The 25249-nt window shown below is 42.4% G+C and overlaps 2 protein-coding genes across 8 annotated transcripts in view; one reads left to right on the top strand and one right to left on the bottom strand.

Annotated features, from left to right (window-relative positions):
- Positions 1 to 25249, bottom strand: part of DOCK7 (dedicator of cytokinesis 7) — a 108517-nt gene that overhangs the window by 44638 nt on the left and 38630 nt on the right. For all 7 annotated transcript variants that reach the window (XM_075759202.1, XM_075759203.1, XM_075759198.1 and 4 more), the window contains exons 13-19: positions 25004 to 25097; positions 23305 to 23467; positions 3059 to 3176; positions 1966 to 2036; positions 1001 to 1139; positions 701 to 802; positions 344 to 430 (exon numbers count right to left, since the gene is read on the bottom strand). In XM_075759202.1, the coding sequence (XP_075615317.1) occupies positions 344 to 430; positions 701 to 802; positions 1001 to 1139; positions 1966 to 2036; positions 3059 to 3176; positions 23305 to 23467; positions 25004 to 25097 (774 nt within the window). The remainder of the gene's footprint in view (positions 1 to 343; positions 431 to 700; positions 803 to 1000; positions 1140 to 1965; positions 2037 to 3058; positions 3177 to 23304; positions 23468 to 25003; positions 25098 to 25249) is intronic.
- Positions 12414 to 22592, top strand: ANGPTL3 (angiopoietin like 3). Its single transcript, XM_010312413.2, has 7 exons — positions 12414 to 12996; positions 14024 to 14134; positions 14984 to 15101; positions 15858 to 15971; positions 17474 to 17569; positions 19426 to 19698; positions 21056 to 22592. Exons 1-7 carry the CDS (start codon positions 12499 to 12501, stop codon positions 21235 to 21237), a joined length of 1392 nt encoding a protein of 463 aa, XP_010310715.2. The 5' UTR covers positions 12414 to 12498; the 3' UTR covers positions 21238 to 22592.

Raw genomic sequence — 25249 nt, 5'->3', positions numbered from 1 at the left:
ATAAAAGAGCCAGAGGGGAAAAGGAAAAACAAGAAAACATCATATGCCTGGACTGTATGTTAGATCTGTTGTATTAAACGCAACAGCCTGAGGTCTGAAAACACTGTTGGCCATTCACCTCCTGTGAATAAAGGCCAAACTGCTCATATTTTTAAGCAGATCTTCTCAAATGTACTCACAGCAGAACGTAGAATAACGGGTCTGCTGGCTCAGAACTGAAAATGAGATTGTAATTTCACTACAAGTAACTATTACACTCTTCACAGTATCAACTTTGACAGTGTTTCAACTGTCAAAAGTCTATCAAACTCTTTTTATTACAATGGCTGCTCTCAACATTTACCTGAGTGTGGAGGGATGATACAGCTACAACTTCTACATTGAAAACCCCTTTGTGGTTATCCACCCACTTCATCCCAGGGAGTGGAACCTGCAGGTTAACAGGAAGGTGAGTGAGGATGTGACAGAAAGCAGAGCTGAGGCACTTCTAATTACAATTGCAATTTCTTTTCATTTTATTGTCAGATCACATGCACGTGCCCACACACAAACACACACATCTGTCTAAACTTAACAGTATTTAAGAAATAAATAACCTACGAGTTAAAAATACACACGCACACGTACATGTGCACGTACATTCTCTCACTTTTTAACAGAAGTATTCTCCTGCTGATTTTCAGCATGAAGAATAACTCACCTCTGGAGAAAGCACTGAATAAGCCTGTGGTGGTTTTTCCAGTGAAACAGGTAGACAGAACTGACCAGTCTTTAACCGTCCGTTTTGAAGCATCGGTATCCACTTTAAGGAGAAGGAATTAACAAAAGAAAAAACAAAACCATACACTTCTTAAGGGTTTCTTGAACTTTGCAGGCTTGACTGTCAAATTCGCAAATTCTACAATGGCATACGAGTTGACAGTGATGCTAAACAAATTGCGAACAAATGCATCATGAATGCATCCTGTGCTGAAAAACATAAAGACTGAAAGACACTCACGGTGTATCCAACCGGAGTCTCCAGGGGAGTGTTTTGTTTTTGTTGGCAACTGACGTGGTAGAAAGTAAAAAGCAGGTGGTGGTGATCGGTTAAAGTGGCTGGCAGCTTAATCTTGATTTCCTCGTGAAAATCGGGCGACCTGTGCAGAGACCAGACCCTCAACTGAGTCATCAATACAAACAGGGCGGTTTACTATCTTATGCTCGAGACCGAACCCTTTGAGCTAAAGCATCTGGAGGGAAGGAAGTCTATGGACTATCCCAAGGGATTAAAGCTTCACCTTCCGATCACCAAGAACTGGAATAACTTCCAGTATGCATTTACAGCCCACAAAAAATGAAAGTGGCAACCCCCCCCCCTCACACAGGCACTCTGAACTGCTCCCCACGAGCAATGAACTCTTGTCTCAAGGTGGAGACTGCCACAACCCCCAACGTGCAGGACAGGATTCTCTGCCTGGTACGTCTCTCCCCCGTACAGCTACAAAGACAATCCACGTGTTGAGGCCAGATTCAGCGCTCCTTACCCCAGCTGCAATCAGTTAAATTATTTTCAATACCAAGTACTTCCAATTTGTAACTAAAGCCTAAACGGCTCCAGCAAACAAAGCACATGCTAATGTGGGTTTATAACATAAATCTTCATGACTACTAACTTGAAGCTTGTACTCACAGCATCTACTGAGCTGGGCTACGTGCTCAGGATCACAGCCCCTGACAAATGCTCTTGATCTGTACCAGAGCAAACAAAGACTCCGGCTCCTAGCCATCGCAAAACTCTAACGACAGCACCAACTGACACTGCAGTTGCTGTGCATGCTATGCAGATAGTCATTGTTAAATAATTAACACTAAGAGAGGGGCACTGGTGAGTTACTGCATTTTCACACTGGTAAGACTTCCTTTGGGTGCAATCATACTATCCACACGGGGCCACGTCCTTTCAGGAGCTGTCATGTGTTTTACCTGTTGTGATACACTACAGCTGTGTATGCTTCTTTGGAAAATTCAGGGCAGCTAGATTTGCCAAAGATGACCTGCAAAAAAAGATAAAAACCCCACAGAAATCCCCCTATAAAACTGTGCCAAGAACGCGTTCCATAATCTTGCAGAGACATTCACAGCTCCATTCAGAGCCTGTGCAGCTGCGTACAGTTACATCCACTTGTTACATGCCCCTTCACTTATATGCAACGTTTTACTCAGTCACTGAAGAGTTCACAGGTTTAATAATCCCAGTTAGACATGCACACAGATATGGCTGAAGAACTGATGAATGTAACCACCCCTACCCAAAGCCAATGAGAGACTTTCTCCTGCTATTCTTCATCTGCAGAACAGCAAAAATCAGGAAGATCATGAATTTGAAAGAAATCAGGGAAAGAAAGGAAGAAATCAAGAAAGACAGAAATTGAGAAAGAAACTGAAAAAGCAAGAAAGCAAGCAAGACAGAACAAACGAAATCAAGACAGAACAAACGAAATCAAGACAGAACAAACGAAATCAAGACAGAACAAACAAAATCAAGACAGAAAGAACATCAGGAGAATCAGGTGAACAGAACTCAGATAAGGCAAACTAAGGCAAACAGAGAAAATTATTGAGTAAGTAAGAACAAATAATCTCTACAGGGATTTTCCTCACAGTAGCTCAAATCACACTATAGGAAAGGGCAGTTTCACACAGGCTGTACAAGAACAGCCTTGAGGAAGGTACCTCACACCTAGATCTTCACCAGGTGCTGGTCACTTCTGGCCCTGAACACAAGTATAACTTTCACCTTGAGTTTTTTTGGCTCGGAAGCAAAGATGCTATTCCAAACACAGAGTGTCCACTGCAAACACTTCAGGTTAAAATACTAGCTACTCTATTGCTACTTTGCAAACTATACAAATGCACTCTTTCTTCTGAAATGTTATAATTATATATTCCCCTGAACTTGATATTCTGAAATCTATTTCAGCGAGCTTTTCTTTAACGTAGGGATTTTAGGACTGCATTGTAGACTCTGCCGTATCAGCATGCAGCATTCGCACAGAGCACAAAGTGCTTCCCTCACCGGCATGGCATTGCTTGGATCCTCTCCATACATGAACTGGACTTTTACGGTGATGTTCCTGGCTGATCCTTGGCGGTTGGCAAAGTTAAGGCTCTGCGGATAGACGTAAAGAAGATTCCTGCAAGAGACAAAGGCATCAAGTGAGCGTCTCCATGTGAGAATGAGAGGCTTCACACCTTTATTAATGCTATTATTTAAAACTCTATGGAAACACTCAGAGAGTCAAAGTGAAGGGTTTGAAATTTTCCATTAGCTAGATAGTCTTCTCTTCAACATAAGTCTGCACCCACATAAGCAATTTGATAATGAGTCCTTATTCTAGACATCAAAAATCATAATTTTTTTAAACTGCCATCATGTTTTGAAATAGTTCCCATTTATAAGGTACTTGAAAAATACATCTAAAAATTTAGTAGTGATTCTACAATCTAAGAAGTTCAAGTGGAAAGAAAACACATGAGCAGAAAAGCACTGAGAAGTCTTTATTTATTCAACACAGAGTGGCTGGTTTCTGTCAAATACCTTCCTCGTTGTGACCTGTCCTTTTTTTTTTTTTTCTTTCTTTTGTTAAAAATCTCCTTACATCATGATGACTTCAGGTTACATCCCTCCTCTGAAAAAGGATTAAACTAAATGGGCATCTGTAGCTTCAGCAGATACGCAATCTTTGCAATGACTCAAATGGAACGGTGTCTTCAATTCCACACCTAAGCACCACACTTCGGGAAGGATGGGAATCAACTAAAAGTCCCAGCTGAGAAGCAAGAATAGTCAAGGAGCTCTGGAGAACAGCGGGGATGGACAGGCTGAACCAGGAGTGTTTAGTTTGGAGGGAACAGCTGGGGCCACAGGTAATGACAACACTCCCAGGTATCTAAAGAACTGCTGCAAACACCAAAGTAATAAAGTGATCATCACATCCACAGGGAACACGACAGGAGGTAATGGGCTGAAATTGCAGCACAGGAGATTTAGGTTAGATACGAGGGAAAATGTTCTGACTCAAAGGCTAGTTAGGCAGTAGAACAAATTGCTCAGGGAAGGCGTGAAATCTCTGTTTTCTGTTAGCTTTTGAGGACAGGTGAGGCAGACACTCGTCCAGATGGGTTTACAGTAAACCTCAAACTTCACAGGGCAGAGGACGCATTTTGGAGGCTCCTTCCAGGTTCATTTCTCCAACTCTATGATTACTTTAAACATAACAGTGACAAGATGCAAAATTCTGCAGTATTTTCCATCCTCTTGGCCCTGCTGAGTCCCTGCCAACGAAGTGCAAGCTGGATTCACACATCGTTAGCAAAACTGTCCACTACAAGCCCTCGCCTGCTATATAAGCAAGTAATTTATACAACAGAAAGTCCCTTGTGTGCTCCTATAAAGACAAAAAAAGACAGCAGCCCCTGAACCATTCCACTCGACACACTCAATTATTCAAACGTAATATACCTTCTTCTGCCCCCCCCGCAAAAGTAAAACTGTATGAATTATCACACACCTTTAAAAAGCCAGCCTGGAAATACCCTATCCACCTCCCACCCAGCCCTGCCCACCAGACCGCCATCGTTCCTCCTCGGACACCCCGGCTCCCACGGCTCCAACAAAAGGGACCGAGGGGGATGCTCATCGCAGGCAGCCCGATGGTTAGGTGAGACCTTCGTGTTGCTGCCTTGCATCTGCTAGGGATAAAAGACCGGCATGTTGCATTTTGCCCAAATGCCGAAGCAACTAATTCTGTAACAAGCCCTGGCTTGTAAGGCAGGAGGTAAAAGAGGTTCCCTTCCCCTCTGTCCCCCCTCCGGGAACTATTCAGTGAATACAAACACAATTTGCAAGTAGTTTCCAATTGTTCCTTGTCCCCGAGAGGCAAGAGACAACAGATGGGCACAGAAAACTGCAGTGATGAGCACAGCAGGGCAACATTTTAAGCATAATAAAGCAGCCACTACAGAACGCTGGCAACAGTAGACTGAACAGAAGAAGATCCTTTTTTTTTGATTGTCAGGAGAGCAGTGATTTGGTCACTCAGTGAAGGTACCTGTGGTGCCTTTCTAGATGCCATGGGTATCCAAAACACCTGCACTGGGCTAGCAGTGGGTCACTCTCCTGGAGGAGCAGACGGAAACAGGGTGGGCTGCTCCAGGCTGCCTGAAATCGCACTAGATGTCAACATTTCAGCAAACGAATCCCACCTGAGGACTTGGCTCTTGGCAACTCCATTTGCTCCCCGATAGCCATGTGTACTCCCATCTATACAGACACAGGCTAATGCTGGTCCTCAGGAATTCTCTAGGAGCCTCTGAAGAAAAAGGTACCTTCTCAAGGTCAGCACGTATATAGAGCAGCCCAGCTGTATAGCTCCGGAAGGCTATATGGGGCAGCATTATCAAGCCAGGCTCTTTTTCACCCCTCCAGGCAGAGGAATATGCTTAGCTGGCACATGGGAATTTTCTTCCCTTTCAAGTCCTTCATGGCGAATTAAGTTTTTGAATCCCATCCCCATTGGTCGCTTTGCCTAATCAACGGTCTCTTACTATATCAGAGGGGGCCTGTGCTAGTTTTGTGGCTCTACTAAATTACTTTGTTCTGGCATGAATACATTTGGTCCTTGATGTTCTTTTTAAAATGAAAATGGATATGAAAATTTACTCTAAAATGTACATTGCTCATAAAACTTTTATTAAGTATTATTAGTCCTTAAGAGAAGGATTTAATGTATTTGTGAAGCCAGGCTACAGGATTCCTATATTAGAGGCAGTCTTATGCTTAGGCCTGATTTATGCCAAATAGCAGAGATGAGCCTAAACCAAGCTTGCAGTTCTCCTACCACCTCTTCTGCTGGGAGCACAGGAGACATTTCACCAATTTGATGCCGCTCTAGAAAGAGGGTGCTAGAGACCTACAAGCAGACATTACAGCCGACGGCACATGTCAGGCAGGGCTTCAGCAGCATTCCTAACAACCGGCACTGGAGGAAACGTACAGGTTGCTCCTCCGTCTACTGCCTCTCGAGCCCTTGCCATGTGAAAGGCTCACAGGACAGTTATCCTGCGTTTCATTAGGAAGAAGCTCTCGTTGCTTAGGGGAGTTCAGATGCACGGATCCCCCGTAAGACAGGGAGAGTTGGATGCTTGCTCCTGTTCAGGCAGCTTCTCTCCCGAGGGCTTCCTATTACAGACATCACCTTTTTGGTGAGACTTTACATATAGAGAGGGGGGGAAATAATGCCCTGCTCGCAGGTCAGAATGTGACCCCAAAGGAAAAATCCTATTTTACCTTAGCCTACAAAGGTGAAAGCCACAGATCTTCCCGTCTGCCATCAGCACAGTTACAGGAGCCACAGAAAGAGACTGACGGTTGAAAAACCGATAGGAACATTCTGAATCTCTTCAAGGAACTGATGCTCCTGTCTAACAGTCACCTGTCTAACAGACTTCGCAGTTTCTCCCTTGTTACCCTCCTTCCTTTGATTCATTATATCTCAATTTCTCATCTTATTATTCATGTGCACAAATACCAGGACTCAGTAGACTTCGTACACCACCAGAGGTGTAGCCACCATCCTCTGAAAAAAGTGAAACAAGACTTCTGTGTGAAGTGATGGTAGAAGCTGCCTCACTGCAGGGGTGAGATGATAGGCATCGAAGTTGCTGGGCTTTTAAAGGCAAAGTAAGTGGCACGGCACTGAATGTAGTCTTCATAAATCAAGTGAGGACAGCCCCAACCCTGTATTATACGCAAAGAGAGGGAAGCAAGAGGAAAGAGCAACTTTCTGGTGGGTCAGACATTGCAGAGAGGTCTCATATCACAGTGTTCAATTCTCTATAAAAGGGACCGACCATGAAAATACCACTGCAACACCAACAACAATGCTAAACATACACTGATTAAACAAAAGGACCACTACTCCTTATGCTTCCAGGTAACAGCTACTTCTTGATGATACTATTCACAGATTTCTATCAATAAAAGTTTCAGCCAGAAGCTGGAGCTTTTATTACAATGCTATGCAAAATGTATGCAAAGCTTACCTCAAACAGATCTCAAAAGTAATTTTATGTCCATAAAATGAACTGCTAAAGCGCAAAGGCTTCCCAAGCCATGGAAATAATGGCACCAGGCACTCCCCTAAATATTTATATAATGTGATTACAGTCATTTTGCAAAATCCTTCATAAAGGTATTAAAACATTAAGAGCTGGTCCTAACTCTTAGCGGGAATGTCTAACTATTATGAAAATTTCCCTTTTCAGTAAAACCTGGAGACCTTTTTCTTTGCTTTATTCCTACTATAAAAATCATTGAAAGCCCATTTAATAAGGGTCACCCAGGTGCGTGAAAGATCTTCAGGATCATGTTTGTTATACACATCTTGACTGGGCTAACAGCTCTCAGAGGCAGGATTCCCCCTTAGGGTTTCTACAGCCCCTGAATCTTATGGTTTAATCATACCAGAAGATTTTCTCTCCTCTGCTCTCCTGTGTCCTGCTTTTCTTATGGACTCTGTGACTGTTGTGACATCTAAGGGTGATAGTTTGTAGTGAGCTTATCACTGCTTGACTTTATTGGCACTGGCATTAATATGGAAACACTCCTGGCAGCCACTCGTGGTTTTTTTAATATTTGACATCGGAGCATTTTGACTGCCTTTCCCATTTGGGAAAACAACCTTTTTAAAGGGTAGTGTCATGTCTGAGCAGCATCCCGGCACAGGCAAGCTCCCGTAGCTTGCCGAGTTACCACGCGTCGGCTGAGCTGCAACTGCGGCACAGGAACAGGCACAGTGACAGGCAGGAACTTCTCAAGCTGCAGAAACCTCATAAAATGTCTGTTATTGCTAATTTTTTTGAGTAAATTCCTATGTTTTTCTGAAGATCAAGCCAAGAATAAAGATCTCTGGGGGTGATGGAGCTTGGGAGAATTCAAAACTAAAACAAAACTGAGAGACTTCTTGTGACTGTGAGAAATAGCTAAAACAACAGAAAATGATTAATTTGAAACACTGTAAAACCGAAGTCACTCAAGTACTTTGAAATGGATTGCAGAACATCTATACTTTTCTTTTTTTTCTTTTTTTTTTTTTTTTTAAATATTACAACCAGTTCTTTAAGTTTTGCAGTCCAAATCCCTGTGTCAGCTGCCAGAGGCTGGACTTCGTTCCCTATTACAGAGCAGTGTCGGGCCCAGGTAAAAACCATGCCTAAATTTCATCTACGCAAGTGAAACTCCCATAGTTTCCCTCCAGAAAATACAAATCCTTCAGAAGCACATGCTTATCTCGCTCTGTTACACACTGGAACTGTTTAACAGGGTTATCAGGTATTACGTATCTTGGTCTACCATTCAAAGGAAAAACTATCAAACCTTTCAGAGTTAAAGTGTTAAGAACCCTTACAACCTCCCCCAAAGATACAACAGAAGTGCTGTCCAGATCCTGCACATGCTTTTTTTTTTTTTTTTTTAAAGTAATTTGAACAGCTCTTCATACATTTCCGTTAATATTACCAAATAAGAAAACGCTGCAGGAATGATGACTCAATGCAAACCTCTAGGCCGATGATCACTGTCCCATGAATAACCCTGATTGTTCTAACACTTTTTCTACCAGATTTTTAGTAGGGTTGAGTAAATACTGATTTGACGAGTTTATTTAGAAACTAATCTGAAAAACTGCAGATTTTAATAGGGCATGATAGCCCTCCACTGAACAGCTTCTCATAGACTAGCACCTTCCTCATGGACATCCCTTGTGAAAGCAATCAACCTTGTCAAAGCTAGATCTCTGGAATAAAGCCCTATGCCATGCAGATCAGAGAATTAATCAAGATAAACACTCATTATCACAATGAAAATAATGATTATTGTTGGAGCCCTACTTACGAGACTTTTACATGTGGAGTTAAAACATGGTTCCAATAAAAAGGCAGAAGCAGAAAGATTAAATGGTGTTTCATTTTAGCAAAAGTCCCTGTTCAGTTCTGTGTCTCTACATAGACTGAGCTTCCCAACTGCATCACTAGAATATTTTTACTTTGCTCCAACCGACGATACATCTACCCAGCCCAACTTCAATACCTCTGAGAAACACCTGCTTTAGGAATACAGCAGACTGCCCACTGGCCGAAGCCAGTGTAATACCTATCCATTGAATAAGCGGCACCAATCGTAACAAACCTGAATCTAAACTCCCAACGCAGAACAACCCATCTAAGTACGTGTATAACTTTCAACCTGCAAGAAGCTCCGGTGCAGCCACCGGTGGTCCTGGGTTGTGGACTGCTGTATCTCTCAGCATCAAAGAAACAAACACAGAGTCATAGAATCATAGATTCATAGAATCAGACTGGTTTGGGTTGGAAGGGACCTCAAGCCCATCCAGCTTCAATCCCCTGCCATGGGCAGGGACACCCTCCACTAGCCCAGGTTGCCCAAAGCCCCATCCAACCTGCCCTTCAACACTGCCAGGGAGCCAGGGGCAGCCACAGCTTCTCGGGGCACCCTGTGCCAGGGCCTCAGCACCCTCACAGGGAAGGATTTCTGCCTCACATCCCATCTCCATCTCCCCTCCTGCAGCTTCAGGCCATTCCCCTTGGCCTGTCACTCCCTGCCCTTGGCACCAGCCCCTCTCCAGCTTTCCTGGAGCCCCTGCAGGGACTGGAAGGGGCTCTAAGGTCTCCCCGCAGCCTTCTCTTCTCCAGGCTGAACAAGCCCAACTCTCTCAGCCTGTCCTCACAGCAGAGGTGCTCCAGCCCTCAGATCATCTCCGTGGCCTCCTCTGGACTCGCTCCACCAGCTCCATGTCCTTCTTGTCCTGGGGACCCGAGCTGGACACAGCACTGCAGGGGGGTCTCACCAGAGGGGAGCAGAGGGGCAGAATTCCCTCCCTCGACCTGCTGGTCACGCTGTGTTTGCTGCAGCCCAGGACACGGTTGGCTTTCTGGGCTGCAAGCGCACACTGCTGGCTCACGTTGAGCTTCTTGTCCACCAGCACCCCAAGTCCTTCTACTCAGTCCCAACTCCCTCTCATTTCTCTGCTCAAAACAACTTTGCTTCCACTGCTGACCTACAGCTCTGTGAGTGGCATGAGCACTGTGACACAGCAAGAAGTCTTAGTAGTTTGCTCACCTCTTGGCTGCTTGTTTACATCTTGAATGTGTTCAACCAGTGTCCAAGGAGTGACTTGTGCTACTTTAGAAATGAAGACGACATCATATTTCCATCAATACACCAAATATTCAGTGCAAAATAAATTATCAGCAAGCGAATGGACGTACAGGAGCTATAATGAATGGCCCATAACCAAATTCCTCACTTGTCTATAGCCTTCCAGGCTCAAATGAGTAATTAAGCAAATAACTCTTCTCCATGATGTGTTACATCTGCCAACAGTGAGCCAATACAGCCCTGTCTCAGCTGGCCAGGCTCAGCTAACTGTTGCTTTACAAGGGTTGTCAGCAGAGAACCAGACAGGCATTTAACTGGTAAAAGCCATTCTTTCTGCCGTCTTCCACACGCACATTGCCAGTGAGCACTGCGGTATCTGCACGGGCCTGCACTATCTGAGGTCTCTTTGCAGCTCTTCAGTCCGTCCTGAAAGGCAAAAGGACTCTCCAGCTAATGCAGCTGAAGAGTCAGTTAACAACAAGCTGCAATTCCAGCGAAGCAAAGGCTGCTCTGATCCTTGGCAGCACTACACGCCAGAGCCCAGAGCTGTCCTTGCCCTCCTGTTGCCCAACTCTTTGCATAATGCAACCAGAGCTGAGAGTTCGGGCCAAAATCCTCAAAATTCTCAGTGTTCAGGGATTTTTAAATCATGACTTTGCTTCTTTGCTCAAGTGTTTTAAAAACTGTGCTTGAGAGACAATTCCTGACTGGTCACAGCCCTTTATGATGCTGTGAATTCACAAATATCAGTGGATGAGGATGAAGACCTTCAAGATTGTCTGCTGCAGCTGGACACCTTACAAGACCAGAAATTACTGGGTTGTTTTTTATGGGACAGAACTGCACCTTTGAGTTATGAAAATGCTGTGCTGCTTCCTGGGATGGAATACTGATTATTTTTTGTATTTAAAGATCATTTGTACATTTGCTTCCACTCTATACCAGCAGATTCTCCTTGAATGAATCCCCATTCTCCCCAGTGCCAGGCCTGATGATCTACATGTTCCTGCTGTTTTTCTATACTTTGCGCAGATATTGCAGTAAGCCTGATCCAAATCATACTGGTACAAAATATTCTCCACCAATTAGCTGAAGAGCTAAAATACTTTCACGTTATTTAATTATGGGTGGGGAGGGGACCTGCACATTATCAACCCTTCATCACACAGGAATTTCAACGTATGAGATAACTTCATTTAAAAAATATTTTTCCTATTGACGCTTCATATCATACGTGCATATGTACATGAACAACAACAACAAAAAGTCCAGGGGAAAAATTCCTAAACATAAAAGAATCTAGCAAAAACCCGAAAACCCGCTGAAGTACAGGCTATATTATGCATGGACTGATTTCTTGGATTGCTATGAGTGATTCCAGAAAGAAGAATACCTTTCATTCATTCTGCAATACTACTCAAAAAACATACACGCTTCCATGCAGAGACCCACTGCAGAAGAGGACATTTATTTCAGAGTACTTGTAGACTTGCTTTATGTCGTGTGAATCTTAAACAGTAAGAAGAATGGTAAAGCAAGAAATGTAAGCGAGGTATTATTTAACTCACCTACCTCTGGAAAGCAGCTCTTAAAAATAAGTTTTATATGGTGTAAATTACTGCACAAACCTTAACATAGTAGAATCACATCCAGGCAATCTCTGGACCCAATTCCCTCTTTCTCACTTAATCTGAACTAGATGACAAGTAAATCCACTGCAGCACAATGAGTTACATCAGAAAATGGTACGAGATGAGAATCAAGTTGTGTGAATCATCTGGGAATATTTTGCCCTTCCACAGCTTATCAAGGAGCTGCACAACCTGAAATACAGCGTCCAGTGCTCTTAAGTACAGTAAACCCTTTTATACTCCCGAGGCGATAAAGGGAACCACACAACACAAACAAGAAGTAATTTAGGCCCTTATCAAGATTTTGACCCAAAATTAATCTATTAAAGAGAGTTGTGTGAAAAACACTATGTCATCAATAGCATTTTATAACAGAAGGTCTGGCGGATGGAAAAGTTCAGAACCAGTTTAATCAGCAACATGCCTGCTCTCAGTTTTATCTTCCCAGGTATCAACCTACATTCAAGAGGGGTTACATTCGTTCAAACACACACAGTTTAATGATCAACTCATTGGTCTGCCTCTTCTAAAATGAAGAGGAGTATAAATAGAACAAATTCTTCAACGCAGAACAGTTGCACAGCAAAAATTGCTAGTAGAAAAAGTCTCTGCATCCTGAACAACCGAAGAGCATCAGGAGCAGAAAACATGAAAATCATTCTAGTCTTTCTATTCCTTGCCCCACTTGCTCTTTCAGCTAAAGCTGAGAAGGATTATTCCTTCTCTGATGCTGCTGCACCTCCCGAGACAAAGTCAAGATTTGCCATGTTAGATGATGTACGGATCTTAGCCAATGGACTCCTCCAGCTTGGGCACGGTCTTAAAGACTTTGTCCATAAGACGAAGGGGCAGATGAATGACATCTTTCAAAAACTTTACATTTTTGATAGGTCTTTTTATGAGCTCTCACTGCAAACTAGTGAAATCAAAGAAGAAGAAGAACAGCTCAGACAAACTACGGTCAGACTGCAAATCAACAATGAAGAGATAAAGAATCTCTCACAGGAGATGAATTCGAAGATTGAAGACCTCATACAAAACAAAATCCAGCTGCAAGAGAAAGTATGGGGACTGGAAGACAAAGTCACTAAACTGGCCGTTATCCAGCCTTCCACACAAGAGACAAAAGAAATTTCTTCACTCAAAGTAAGTAGGCTTGTGAAAGCCCCTGACACAAAAGCCAAAGTAAATTGTAATGCTGTTATCGGTAGTTATGCAATAGAAGCTCGTGTTTTCCCTTCCTCTTCACTGTACTACCACTGTGTATTTTAAGAAATAAATCACTGTGATAATCTTAAAAGAATCAGTGTCTTAATCTGACATATTGCTTATTTTGCAGTAAAATTCCCCAGTGATATCAGTGAGAAAATTGTGAAATTATAAGGCTTTGTATATTTTTCAGTATTTTTTTTTTCAAATCCATTTTAAGAAATTCTGTAATAACAATGATAAAAAATTTTTGCAATCAGGAAAATGATGTGATTACCAAGCCCATAGGTTTATATGTCATCATGTCATCATAAATCAATGCACTAGGAACTACCTGCTCAGTATAAACCCAGGAAGTTTAAACCTTTAAAGAGGGACATCTATAGTACTCATATGATCTTCAGGACCAAAGAACCTTGCAAGTGTTAATGGACTTAACGTCAATACATGCCAGTATTTAGGGGGGTATAAGGTTTCCTATGGAAAAGGAAGTATTAACTGTATTTTGCAGAAGCATAAAAAGGCTAAGCACTTTGTGTGAGAAAATACTGGATGTTTGTGTCAAAGCAGAAAGATGATTCCAGATCTCCCAAATCCCAAGCTACTACCCTAAATGCTCGGAAAAATGCTTTTTTGATCAGTGGCATACATCTAGTTTGAATCAAGGGCCAAATTCACAGAACATAATTGTTCTGGACATGAAAATGGAAGGAAAATAGCAACAACAGAAAAGGTCTACAAAGCTGCCAGTAGTTTCTCTCAAAAAATAATGGGTGTTCACTTCAGAGGCAAAGAGATCCGCCCCTTCAAAAGCAAAGCAGGCAAGCCTTTGGAAAAGGAAAGGCCATGTTAAATGGTTTGTGTCTCTCAAAACCGGCCCCATTGCAAGAGTTATGGGGGCAGTGCCACGGTGAAGGTGTGCTGCTTCTAACCACAGCTCTCCTCCCTCCCTTCCTGTCCTCAGGCTTTCGTGGAGCAGCAGGACAACCACATCAAGCAACTTCTCAAAATCGTAGAGGACCAGCATGTGCAACTCGACAGACAGCACAATCAAATAATGGAGCTGGAGGACAAGGTACAGCGGCCATCGCCATCTCTTTCCAGAATTTGTCATCTCCCGTAACAATGGAGGAGTCAGTGGCCCAACCATTCATTTGGGTCAGCCATCCCTCTTGTTCACAGTCTGGGGGTGTAGAGGAGGGTACAAACAATTTTGACCGCAAATGGGTAACTTTTTGGGTGAGAGACTGCTGTGCTGCCAGGCAGGGGGCTATGGCCAGGGCACACGATGACCAAGAACACAGCTTTGAAATGCTATCAACACCAGGCTGCTGTATTTTCTGACTGCTAATTTTCTTTTTTTTTTCCCTCTTATTATCTATCATATTATTGTTCTACCACTGGTCTTCTAAGTATCATTGCTTTCTACCTCCTTTTTCTTCTCCAATATTCACTCTAATAGGGAACCAGGTTCTGCAGTTCAACATGTGTCACCGTAATGCTGGGTATAACTGACATGCTTATATTTAATTTATTCCTAAGAGGAGGCTATAAAAGGAAAATGCATTTCAGCCTAAGGAACTGTGGGTTCTGAGCTCTTTAGATGTTGGTATTATTTGTCTAAGTGATGTCACCTGAGGAAATAAGTTAAATCTGTTTGCCCATTAAGGTGAACCTCGTGAGAACGGGTCATTTACTCGCCTCATGAATCCTACCTTGTTTGAGCAGCGGCACAGCTGACATTCAGGCAACTGAAATCCACCGGCACGGTTCTGGAGTTATTTTTATGTTGTAAACTGGGTATTCTAAAGGATTGCATTCACAAGCAAAATTATTCTCTGCATGACATTGTTCGGCTTGATACATGAACCTCATCATTTCAGAGCCTTGGGAAATTAACGGTCTGTAATTACGGTTCTTTCAGCTAAACCACATAGAGCTCCAGGAACTCGCAGAGAACTCCTTCACGGGGGAGCAAACGGAACCAGAGGCCGTCCCCTTTCCTGTGCGCAACGCCACAGCTCTAACATACCAACCTGATGGTGAGACCTTACCTCTTAGACATGACTACACGATACATCGCGTCCACAGTATTCTCTGTGAAAGTTTTGCCTTGGTTTTTAACAAAGACTAAAAGCAAAAGGTTCTCGTGTTAAATACAGCGCTGTGGGAAGGAGCTAAATTTCGTGTCATCATCTACTTAGCCCTGCTACACGTGTACTTGTCTGTGCGGTGACGTACAGAAACAACATTCAATAACGCAGTACTCCTGTCCTCAACCTCCAGCCTCCATTCACCCCTTGTAACACGTGCTGTGACCATCCTTCTCCTGACACTTCTGGCACTGCTGATGCCTGTCCGGGAAAGTATGAACACAGGACTAATTTACTTCACACCAGCTAATTTCAATATTTGGAAGAGCTTTCTTTAAAGTACAGAAGCGTTTTTGAACTGCAGCAATGGGAATGGTATTTATTGGGAACTTTACAAAGGGTAGGAAAGTCCATTTGCCAGAGTCTAGTCTTAGGCCTTACAAACTTTCCAAAATTATCTAAATTGAAACCTTGCCTAACTTAAAAAAAATATAGGCATTCCAACATACGTACAACTGGGCAGCTGTACTACCAAACCCAAGCAGTTTGTCCATTTCATGACATTTATTGTAAAATAAAATTACCAAAGAGATTGTTCTAGGGGGTTTTTTTTGGCTCTATCCCATCTAGAAACTCAAGTTACAAAGCTGGATTAAAACTCACCACATCCAAGGCAGGATTTGTAATTGCTGTTTGCTCTCCTAGGCGCCGCTCCTGACTGCACTGCTCTTTACAACAGTGGCACGCGGGCCAGTGGCATTTACACTATTAAGCCCAACGGCTCAGAAGCTTTCGATGTCTACTGTGAAATGAAATTTGGTAAGACAGCTCTGCTAGCAACAGTCTAATTTTCACATAAGTAGTTTCTTATAAGCCAAAAAACTGTGTCTCATCCCAAAGTACACAAAAACTTATCACGATTTATGTGTCCTCTTGACTTCTCTTACTGTCCTGTCTGTGCTCTGAACTCTGGCTTCTCATATCCTGAAGTCTACTTTCTGCTTTCATTCTTTACTCACCTCTTGTTTATAACAAGGAAAGGACTTTCAATCATGTGACGTAAATTAAGTATATTAAAAACCCAAGCCCTTTTAGCTATAGATAATGGAAATGGCAATTATAAATGCCATTATATTGCAGCCATTAATAGCTTTTCCAAATAAAAACAAACACTAAATAGTAAATACCTTAGTAAAATTTTGTTTCTTTAGCAAGGGTTATGGCTTGAGACTTAGATATACCAAACTAACCCAAAGCGGTGAGTCCCTGAGACAGGATTCCTGTAACATATTTGGGTGAGTCAGTAGCTATGTATCATATAGGTCCAGAATTGTCATGGACCAGGAGGCACAGCACCTACCCAAGCTCCATCTTTGTAAGAAACCCATTTGTTTGTCTGGCCAGTTCACTGTTCCCTGGTTTTTTCACCCTGCAAGGCAGCATCCTGCAGTGCTGCTCTGTGCGTGTCCTGCCCAGCTTCCCCACACGGTCCCTTTGCCACGGTTACCCAGAGAGCCCGGGAACACGCTGATGCAAACATGGCAGGGCCATGTCATTTGTTTGGATGTGTAAACAGAACGGCATGAGGCTGCCCTGTGCAAAAAGCTCCTTTGCTGACATTTGTTGCAACTGGTCAAATGAGGTTGTCATGACCTGGTCAGGAGAAAGACCCCCCTGGCAGCCCTGGCATGGCGGCCTCCAGCACTTCATACCTGCTGTGGGGCTGTGTTCCCAGCGGGCGAGCACTATCAGTAGAGGGAGTCTGACAATCTGATCAAATGTCTGGAATGTTTCATATCTCTTCTTTATCATTTTCTCTATGTTTGTGTTTCTCAGCCCTCATAAACAAATGAAACCCAGTTAAGGCAGCTTAACAAAGTAAGTCCAGTGAGCTGAGTCACCGCAAGTGTGGCAGAGGACACTCAAACGGCCCCGCGTTCTGTTCAGCTGCACTCACTTGAATTTCTTTCATGAAGATTTGGGCTAACTCTTTCTACCTCCAAATGTCCAAGAGCACATTCAAGGCCAAGGCCAAGATGAGTCGAGAATCTGCTCTGTGTAGAGCCGAGAGGCTTTACAGCTCAGTACACGTGCGCTTGGGGCTGTTGTAAAATGAAGAGTAAGTGGGATTCGTATGGAGCCACCTTCAACGCAAACCCATTTTCTTCTTCACCGTGGCAGAGAGTGATCTCGCCTAAGGGCAGCCACAGCAGTGCAGTCTGTAGGTCAGCAGCTCATGGTCTCAGCTACGTCCCATCTTCTCTCTAGTGCTTTAAACACTTAAGCCACGCTTGTGACTTATTTCCCCTTCGCCTTTGCAGGCAGTTCCTGGACTGTAATCCAGAACAGAGTGGATGGATCACTAGATTTCAACCAAACCTGGGATGCCTATACAAACGGTTTCGGTGACCTCAATGGTAAAAATGCCTTTTTTTCTGTGTTTTCTTTGTATCAGTTGATTTGAGAAGCGGAATCTTCTTACTGAAAGGTGTTTACATGAGAGCAGACAAAACCTGCAATCAAATCTCAACAGCTTACCTAATTAGTAGAACACCAGAACGTGACTCAGTAAAATTCTCAGACGCACCTTCAAATGTGTGGTTAGAAACTGAATCAAGGCCAGAATGCTTAAATGTTATTCTAATTATTGAGATTTTACTATTTATAAAAGCACCTCCCAAAGCCTTTAAAATATACACAAATGGAAAACCTCCCCAAGCTGCCGTCACTACTTTCTCTCAAACTTTCTGCAATCCTGTTTCCCTTCAAACCGCCCCACCGCTTTTTCCAACCTCACGAGAGCCCGAGGCTGCGTGCACTCCCCTGCACAAACACCCCCGGCTTCTCCGTGCAGTGGCCAATCCCCTCCATGGCTGCATAGGGTGAGGAAACACCCATGTCCCTCTGTTAATCATCAACTCCACGGAATTTGTAGCACCGAGTGCTGCCCAACAGCCTCCTTGCTTAGAATATTTTCCCTATTTTTCCTTGTACAGTGAGATGAGTTTACTTTTGTTTAGAAAACATTTTGACTTGCTAGGCACATCACAGATCAAAACATCCCCAATGTGGGCAGCAACATTGACTTATTTCCACCTCTTTTACAATAAAGAGCTGTTGTAACTCAACCTTTCCCACATTTTGGGACAGTAGCTCACAACTGAGGTAGACTACTACCTGCATAGTTTGTCTGATCATATTGAATGCTATAGTTGCTCCTTGATTGGTCTCCAACCCCCCAGATACTACCCAACATGAAGCCACATATTTTCAGTGTCAGATATTTCAGAGGATCGCATCGCTCTGCTATGTCCTACTCAGTTCTGTGCTGCATATTCTAAGGTAATAAAAATATAACAGGTGACTGCTCCTTACGTGTAAATCGTGGGAGTATTTTACTCAACCATCTTGTCTTCCATTGCTTTAAATGCCACCTGCATGTACGGCACTCACATTCAGCTATGCTATTTCTACATGTGGCAGTTTCTACTGTGCACTGATACCAGAAGCACTGATAATAAGCTACTTAATGAACATAATTTATGAAACTAATTAAACTAATTATCAGGAATTCCAGCAAAAGAAAAAAGCTCACGTTAAATTCACTTTGTACACAAGGGTATAGAAACCTCAGTTTAGTTCTGCAGCTCTTTCCTTAAAAAATACAACAATTGCAATTAGGTTTTATGTATGTCATTTGCTTCATTTGTCACACAGTTCCAATTATGCCTGTTTTAAATGCCTTGAGCTCCCTCTCAGAGTTGCGGAAGAGGTGGGAAAGTTAAGAGAGAAGCTCCAGTTCATTTATATCTCTTGCTTTTATTGATCACCAGTGTGCAATTAAGAAGAGGTAAACAAAAAGAATGTAGCAAGAGACCTCTGAAAAGATCAACAGTCCCCAAGACTCATATTATTGATTTAATTAAAGCAATGAATAAATCCTTTTAAATACTGTATTTTCACACATACTACCCGCAGGTTATCTGTAAAAACAAATTCAACAGCAGTGTGAGTGATACGAGCTTTTAGGGGAAGTTCATCACATAACCCCTTCTCCACTAACTCTCTGCCCGGTGACTTCTGTCCCCTAATGCTCACCTCTGACATCTCTTGATTCTGACATTGTGCAGCTTATTTGAACCCATATTTTCAAATCCTGGTATTTTAAAGGTGGATGAGCTATCTGAGGTATAGGTTAGAGATCTGAAAAACACGGTAGGTGTGCTCATGCCTAGTTCCATATTAACAGCATCTATTTACTACGACTTTGCAGAGGAATTCTGGCTTGGCCTGAACAAGACCTATTCCATTACCAAACAAGGGGACTACATCTTACGGATTGAGCTGCAGGACTGGAGAGATAATCAACGTTACGTTGAGTATGCATTCAGCTTGGGAGGCCCAGAAACAGACTACACTCTCCAGCTTTCACGGGTCTCCGGGAGCATCCCCAACGCACTGCCGGAGCAGACAGAACTGAAGTTCTCAACTGCAGACCGTGACGTGGACATAATAAACGACTTCAACTGTCCAGAAAACTACCTAGGTATCAGTATGGCGGGTATATAACGTGGGAGTTTGTTACATGAAGGATGGTGGTATGCTTTAGTGGGTAGTTACTGATACTAGCCTGGGTTTAGCTACAGAGGACAGAGGGTAGCAGCATCTTTCTCCTTGCAGGAGAGGGCAGAAGATGTTTTTTGTTGGCAGGTAACAGGGTGCTACAACAACGAGCCACCACCTTTCTATTTTATAGATAGGTAAAACTAAAGCAGAGTGAGGCTGTGCAAATGACCATCACCAGAAACACAACTGGCAGCGCAGGCTGAAATAAAACCCCAGGATGAGATTCTGAGCTATGAAGTAAAGGGCAGTTCTTCCTCTGATGCCTGCTCCAGTGGGGCAGCCCAAGGTCAGATTGTTTAATCCCTCCTTGCAAAAAAAGAGAAGACGAACTGACTCTTAACTCCATTTTGACTACAAACCAGAAGTTAAGAATGATGGTGATCTTCCATTCAAAGGCAGATTTTAGCTGTTTGTTAACTATACGTGCTATAATCACTCTCAAAAGAGCAAGAGAGATGCAAGGCTGAAGACCTATTTCTCCTTAAAGATAAGTTGGTTGTAAGATTCCTAATTCTTTGATTTTATGAAGCTTTTATGTTTAGCCAGTTTACAGCAAAAAGCAAACAATTGAAAAAGCAATTAATGATTAAACCACAAGATACAGAACTGCTCCCCCGGATGCCTGCTTCATGCAACAAACATTTTGTACATCATTCTAGGCTTGAAAATTGTTAATGTCTGAAAACAGGACTGACAGTGTTACTCAGCTCTAATGACCATAAAGCAGATGGCCAATGACTTCCAAAGTGCTAAACTTTCATTTTTAGCACAGAGTCACTGCCAGTCCTTTGCAAGCAGAACTAGGCTTACAATTTAAGCTTGTGGTTAAGGACACCAGCCAATAAAAAAGAGAATTTCTTTACTAAAGGCTTTTCAGCCTCCTGTAGATGCCGAGATTTAACTCTTTATACCTGAGAAAAATATCAGCAAATCAGAAAGTCAGCTGTAGAGGGTCACGGGAAACATGAAAGTGTGGAGCTAACTTCTTAAGCGTCCCAATTCAGTGGCAGCATTTGTGTGCGCAGTTTTCTATGCGCCACTACTTTTACGTGAAGCAGTCAGTAATGGGGAGCACAACTTCTTTGCATTGGCCCTCAACTTGCAAGTGTAAGTGAGTATACGTACAAGCACCATTTCATTTGGGTATACTGGGTAACAGTCACTTTTGCGGGTCTAAAGAAGATTTATGCTGCAAACGGGAGGTGTCTACTCAGAAAGTGAGCACAAAATGCTAGGATACAACTGACAGTAACGGACATTACAATATGTTTCCTTAGGAGGCTGGTGGCACAGTGAATGTGAGGAAACCAATCTTAATGGGAAGTATGTCACACCAAGGTCAAGAGGAAGACTAGACAGAAGAAAAGGCTTATACTGGAAGCCTAAGAAAGGAAGATACTACTTGCTCAAGTCAACCAAAATAATGATCCACCCAACCGATTTAAAAAGTTTTGACTGAGTGCTCAACCTGATGCATTTTAATTCTGAACATTACAACATCAAAGAAGTTCATGTTATGTTTAGTAACAGATGCATGTCTAAATCCATGCACTGTACGGTGTATTCTCCAATACATAAACCTGAGGCATTTGCGATGTTTGGTGAGTATTCTCATTCGTCCTAGCCCCAGTGCCCATGTGCCATAACTTTTGTGGAGCTTTTAGCTCCCCAGGATGAAACTCTAATGCCTAAGAATCAACCACCTATTTGCATATTAGATAATACTGGTTGGAGGAATGGGTTTTCGGGCTGTTGCATTCGCTTCTGGGTTGTGTAGTAGGGAACACAAAATGTGTTTCAGTCAACAAAGGGCTGGCAAAATGCTACAGAAGACATTTAGGTATTAATCTATAAGGGGAAAAAAAATTTGTTTCGTTAAGTACCTAATTTGATATTTGGTTCATGTTATTGTTGGGGAATGTGTCTATGAGCAAATGAAAGAAGGGCAATTCCCCATTTTAGGGTTCTGTGTATTTCCAGACACATTTTCAGCAGTGTAGCTCAGGCTAATCTTCGCTGAAGCACTGTCCTCATGCAGCTATAGATGTGTACGCACACATCAAGTAAGCCACAGCACAGACCTATCTTTTAGATACTGCACTTTGAAGAATAACTTCAGAACTATGCTTTCTTACTGAAAGTTAAGAGCTAAGCTTCAAAGCTTACTGAAATAAATGAGCGATCTTCTCATTCGAAATGGATTCAGAGCCATCCCTTTGTGACCTTTTAGTACAGCTAAGAAATTAAATGAAAGACCAAGTGAGCACATGACAAAACACCTTTCAAATAGAGAACAGTTGCCTGTGGGAGGCAACTCCAATGGAGTCAGCAGTACCAACCAACAAATCCCATAGGCACAACCTCCGTGACAGTGTTGGTCCGGCTCCTGAGAACACATCCACCTTTGTTTAACTTCAGCTGCAGAATACTGTAAGGCAGAAGGACTATTGACATGCTTGGGGATGGGCGGCTGTGGAAGCGTTGACGGACAAAGACCCCAATTCTGCAGTTACATTGAGTCATATTGACTTGTATATCCTATCTAGCCTTTGTACAGTACGGATTTTTTATCTCAACATTTGCAACCATACAGAAAATGTTTTTAAATACCGATTTGTCAGAGTGAAACCATTGTGAATAGAATGCGCTAATTACAGAGAAATTGCAAAAATACTTTAACTCCTCATGGATTTATTACAAAGAGATCACACAGTGCTGCTTATTTGTACTGCTGTATTGTAATGTTTAATTACCTGTCCAACCTCCAAAAATAAATAAATAAATAAAACTTTTTTAAAGACATGAGATATAGAACTTGACTGAACTCTTTCTTGTAAGCTTTGGTTTATAAAATCCTAGTTTGTATTCCTCTTTTACAACAAGAAATAACTGATTTGGTGAGCGAGTTGGTGAAATTACTCAACTGAAGAAGGCAATTCCACTCAGAGGTGTAATGTCCTCAAAGATACTGTGAACAATCTGCTTCCTGCCTGGGCTTAGCTATAGAAAGGTTATTGGTTTCCAAGATACTTTGGAAAAATTTCTTATCTTCCAGATCTTCAGAAGATTCTTTTTCAAGCATTGTAAACAAAGAAATTGCTTTTAAATCAAAATGGAAATATGAACGAAGGGATTACACATTTTCTTCCTTTTTATCCCCCACTTTAAAGAAAAAAAGTCACTGAAAGTGTCAGAAAGTAATAGAAACACTAAGAGAATGACGACTTTAGCACACAAAGAAAAAAATCTCCATAAAACTGAAAAGAATTCAACTAAATTTCACTGTGAATTTTGGGAAATGGAGAAACTTCTTTCATATTTGCATAAAACTTGGCTGTGAACAGGAACGTTTGTCCCTTCCCATTTGTGTATTTTCTGCTGTGTCAATCTGGACCCTTTCTGTGCCTCTGGCACAGCAGATCTACTGATACAGCAAGTTTTGCAACAAACCAGATGATAAGGTAGGAATTTCTAGATTTGCCAGTCTCAGGTCCCAAAAACATGAAACGTATTTCAAAACTCTAACCTGTATGTGGTATTTGGAACGTAGACATCCCTGGCAGGGAACTCCAGGATTTCTCTTGTAGGTCTAACTCTGCTGTCTGGGTAAAGTTTGACTTGCAGCAACTCTGGAGTTAGACAGTAATGGGGATTCTCTGGAGCTGGAGATATGTCTATCTTTAATTGAGCTGTAAGAAGAAAATGGTTTTATTACAATAAGCAGACATTAAATATAAATTAAAAAGCATATTCATGCTTTGTTCCTTCAGGTTAATATCCTATATATTAATTTCATAAATAATGACATTACAAATTACAGCCTATGTGGATTTGTTAAAAACAAACAACAGTGAATCAAACTGCTATCTAGGGCAACTGGGTACCAGATATTAAAACCAACAGAGATGATATATCTTACGAAGTCCCAAACGCTATTCTCATAGGCAAGCTGAGGAAATACCGTAATAATGCCACTGGGAGGCCCAACTGCTGTTAAAAACAATATTCAAAGTCTCACCAGGAATCTTGCCTATCAAACCAGAACGATACATCAGGAGCTGCTGAAAGCTAATCCTCACCGAGATTATTGAATATTTTCCTTAGCGAGACAACTGACAGTACTGACAGCACACTTATTGTTGGTGGGTGGCACGGAGGCTGGAATGATTGTAAAACTTTGGCAGACAGGAGAAAGGACATCAAATGACTAAGGTGAAACATAAGAAAGAGCAAAGGACTTGCATGAAGGAGAAGCCAAACATACAAACATTAAAAAAAAAAAAAATAAAATAACCGGCATGGATCGATTCTGTAGAAAAGGGCTGGGTGACAGCAGTGACAATAAGCCAATGTCCAGAAGAAAGCTACAACCATTCTAAGATAGATTAGTGCAGCATCATGTGTAAGACACTGGAGACAAATTTGTCTGCTTTGCTTGCCATGAGGTCTTAGGAGGAGCAGCATACGCAGCTTAGAGCACCATGCTTGAAAAAAAAAAGCATGGACAGATTAAAGAAACTCTAGCAGACAGTAACAGGCAATATTAAAATCAAAACCTTTGAGAAAGGGTTGAAAAACCCAGAGATTTGGTTAGGCAACAAAATGGAGGTGAATACGAGTCAATAACAGTATTCAAGTAGTGGAAAGGTTGTGATAACTGCCCCGAGGGCATGACAGACCATCATCAGATTAATTTGCAGCAAGATAATTTTGCAAAGTTTTCTTAATACCTAACCTCACTACAAGGACAGCTGAGTGCTAGGAGAGACGATCCAAGGAAGCGGTAGGATTGCTGTCGCTGGAGATTTTTAAGAACAGGTTAAGTAAATATTGTCAGGAATACCACAGGTCAGGGACCAGTGATGTTTCACTGCTAGTATGCTAGTGTTTTTATTTCCCTTTCTCAAACAGAGGTGGAGTCTGTTCCTATTAACCAAATGGGAGCCAGGAGAGAGATCTCCTCTCGGCTAGGGAGAGGTCTTTTACTCAGGAAAACAGAGGTTCCTCAGCCCCCGCATCCTCTTCTCACACATGCTACTCTCGGTGTGACAGGAGCTGCATGTGCACGCACACCAGTGAAAAACCTGCCAAAATGCCATCTTTAGCGCTCGTGGTCTACCCGGGATTACTGTCAGTGACTCGTCACTTATAAGAACTGGTTGGCAACTGGGAAGGACTAACCAAATACCTTAACACATGTGAACCAAAAAGATCTCGTTCGATACCTGTGATAGGTCTCAATCTCCGTAACACTGATGACGGCCGCCTCATGTCAGCAAGGAACTTGTACAAATCTTCATCACTCAGGCGATCACCCTCCTGTTGGACGTTGGGAAGAAAATGGTTATCCACACAACCCTTCAGGACTGTGAGAGAATGAATAAACCATCTAATACTATAGTCTCTTTCCTCTGATATCAAAAGGTACCTTCACAGAACGAGGTGTTAAGATTAACATGCTAAATTACAGT

This window comes from Balearica regulorum, chromosome 8, assembly GCF_011004875.1.
Source record: "Balearica regulorum gibbericeps isolate bBalReg1 chromosome 8, bBalReg1.pri, whole genome shotgun sequence".
NCBI classification, from domain to species: Eukaryota; Metazoa; Chordata; class Aves; order Gruiformes; family Gruidae; genus Balearica; species Balearica regulorum.
The sequence above is the reverse complement of the archived record's forward strand: the minus strand, read 5'-3'. Positions and strand labels throughout refer to the sequence as shown.